Source organism: Aphanomyces astaci, assembly GCF_000520075.1.
Source record: "Aphanomyces astaci strain APO3 unplaced genomic scaffold supercont1.502, whole genome shotgun sequence".
Taxonomy (NCBI): Eukaryota; Oomycota; class Saprolegniomycetes; order Saprolegniales; family Verrucalvaceae; genus Aphanomyces; species Aphanomyces astaci.
In genome coordinates this window covers 1-2,924 of record NW_009798765.1, presented here as the reverse complement: position 1 = coordinate 2,924, position 2,924 = coordinate 1, and the positions used below count along the sequence as shown (strand labels likewise).

The 2,924-nt window shown below is 44.3% G+C and overlaps 1 protein-coding gene across 1 annotated transcript; it reads right to left on the bottom strand.

The window, feature by feature from the left end:
• Window positions 1–1,100: 1,100 nt before the first annotated feature.
• On the bottom strand, window positions 1,101–2,068 carry H257_19339 (hypothetical protein; the record flags this gene model as incomplete). Its single annotated transcript, XM_009848486.1, has 2 exons — window positions 1,101–1,405; window positions 1,899–2,068. Coding segments are annotated over 2 exons (474 nt in total), but the record flags the coding sequence as incomplete, so codon positions are not given.
• Between the last annotated feature and the right edge of the window lie 856 nt (window positions 2,069–2,924).

The following is a 2,924-nucleotide window of genomic DNA, read 5'->3' as shown; positions in this document are numbered from 1 at the left end:
ATAATGACACTGGCTCGTCCGCAGGGATGGTGTCACGAGCACAAGGAATTGGGATTGGAACTGTTCATCTTTACACTAAACGTGTTATTCATGCTTTCGTGTCATTATCCCATTTCGAGATCAATTGGCCTAATCATTGTGAGCGTGGTCAACTTGCCAGTTATAATGCAGAACGATATGGATTTCGTAACTGTATTTTATCAACTGATGGCACACATATTGTTTGGTACCGAAAACCAGCTTTGAATGGCGAGGTATATTACAGTCGAAAGAAGGAATACTCCATGAATGTTCTATTAACGTTTGATTACAAACGCCAAATTCGACACGTCATCGCTGGCTGGCCGGGCAGCGTTCACGACTCAACTATGTGGGCATCATCATCGCCGGCCCTGCGTCCGGACGGGTTTTTTTACGCCAACCAATACCAAGCGGGCGATTCAGGATTTGCCCTCGTCATGCGCATGCTGACGCCGTATCCGTTGCCTACTCAAGCGCCAGCGGCAACGACGCTTTCAACACCGGTCATGCGAGTATGCGGGTGGTCTGCGTACACGGCAACGGGATCTTGAAAGGGCGCTGGTCATGCTTGTCGCAACTTCCTATTTGTATCAGGTATTATATATATTTGTCATGTATTTTTCAGTCTATATTATTAAATATTTTTATATTTTGCTCTGATAGGCAGCGAAGTGATGTGAAAGACGTTTGCGATTGGATCTTGGCCTGCTGTATCCTCCACAACGTTGTAAACCGACTTCGCAACGGTGAAGACACAGTGCCACCGTTTGTTGAAAAGCCTCGACCAGTGGTAGTAAGCAATACTCCAATTGCTGCAAGTTCCCTCATGTGGCGCGAAACCATCAAGTCCGAATTACTCAACTACTTAGGTTTGGAGAATAATATTATCAGCACGAATATTGTTCATTGAAAATTCTTTATTCTTGCGCAAACGCAATCGACAATAATTCGCGGATTTTTTCTGCGTCCACTACACCTGACGCTACTATTTTTTCGATGAAGGACGCCTTGGCACGTTGCAAATTTATGATGGCGGCTGCAGCTTGAATGCTCTTGTTGTTTTCTTTCATGATTCGAACTTCTCACGTTCAGCTGAGTCGTTTCATTCTGCGCAGCCATATACATGTACGAGAAGTCCTTTCGAGGGGGCAGGCGCTTCTCCGGCATTGGGAACTTGCGTGGGACGACTTTGGATTTTCCCTTGCCCTTGCCTGTGTGACGTGTTGCAACTTCGTTGTCAAGTAGGGCGTCGGCTTGCCGCCCAGGATCGGCAGCATCGTTCTCTGCCCAGTACTCGTCAACGTCGGGGTCGTCGTTGGGATTGCCCGATGTTGTTGAGTCACGTTGGTCCTTGGAGTAGTCGTGGTCATCGAGGTCGTCGTCGCTGCCAATGGCATCAGAAAGAAACGACTCGTCGCATTGTTTGCTCATATCATTTGCATCTAAATTGTTCCATCGAAATAGCTATATATACAGACATATATATATTTGAGATGTATATATTTACCGCGAAGACTAGTCTCAAAAATGTAAGATGGACGAAAATTTTGTCGCCCCCAAAACAGAGCGTCCATGTCGTTGTAGTACGGGCAAATGCTCTCCAAATTACTTTCAATTGTAAAGATTTCTACCGAAGAGTGAGATATTTGATAATTGATCGTTGATAACATGTAACGTTTCCAAGTCAGTCAGGCCACGACCGCTGTTGCTTGGCCCAGACCATTTGAGAGCTCGTCGGTACGATGCAACATATGCGTCATATCTACTTGTCGATTGATAGTTTTAATGATTGTGAATATATACGGATTCTATACCTCGATTTTGCGTGCTGAGCTGACCATGGCCGCGCACTGTCCCGAGCAACCTCATTGACGTACTCCGCTAGTCTTTGAAGGCCGTATGCTCGTGTCAGTTTCTGCCCCCCTTTTTTTGTCTTGCCCTTGGTGGCTTGTCCTGTCAATAGAGCAAAGTTCTCTTGTATACGGAGAAATGCGAGCATTGCCAAACGCTCCGACTTTGTCGTTGCTTCTCGCTTCGCCTTCTCCATGCTCGCTTCTGAAAACTGACTTGCTCCAGTAATTTCCACTGTCCTGATTGGTTGTTTCTATTAATCATTTGATTGGCTTGTTCACAGGTTCAAGTTGCTTTTGCTTTTCGCCACGAAAAGTACCTGGCGAGGTACTTTTGCTTTTCGCGTTGAAAAGCAAAATTTGAAAAGCTGATTTTTTTTGAAAAGCAAGATGACTTCTACATTGACTCTCCCTAGTGAAAATGATCATTATTCCTGACATGTTTTGTCCCGTAACTTCAAGGGTATACTAATTCGGACCCACTAAATAGTGGAATCAGGTTCCAAATGAAATTCTCTCTTAATAGTACACCTAAAGCCCAGGCAATAACCTCTTGTGGTCGAGGTACATTACACGTTCAAAGCATGAAAAAGCCAAATCAATCAATCATTTCCGTACAAAGGTCATACGTAGTACTAGTGTAGTACAGTACTTTGAAGCACTTTTTAAAGCACAGAGTCGTATCTAGGAATGCGGAGTACAAGTACTTCGAAGTACTACGCAGTAACTGACACTGTGATCCATTCGATGAAAGAATCCTACGTACCACACGTGTACTACCGGCAGTACCAGTATCAGAAGCAATAAATATATTTACCCGGAGCTGTGGTTACTGCTAAAAGTGGTCGAAAGTAACACGTGGTGTTCATATAGGGAATTGTATGGACAGTGGTATTTTGAGTTCGACCATATACAATTATCTGGTCCGTCAAAGTGGTCATTTTCTGATCGGTCCAATATCCGATAAATCTCGAGGTTCAGTGTGTTTGATTCGTACAATCGAAAGCTATCGATCTCCGCTTCAATTGGTCGGATTAGGGCAAATCAATTCAT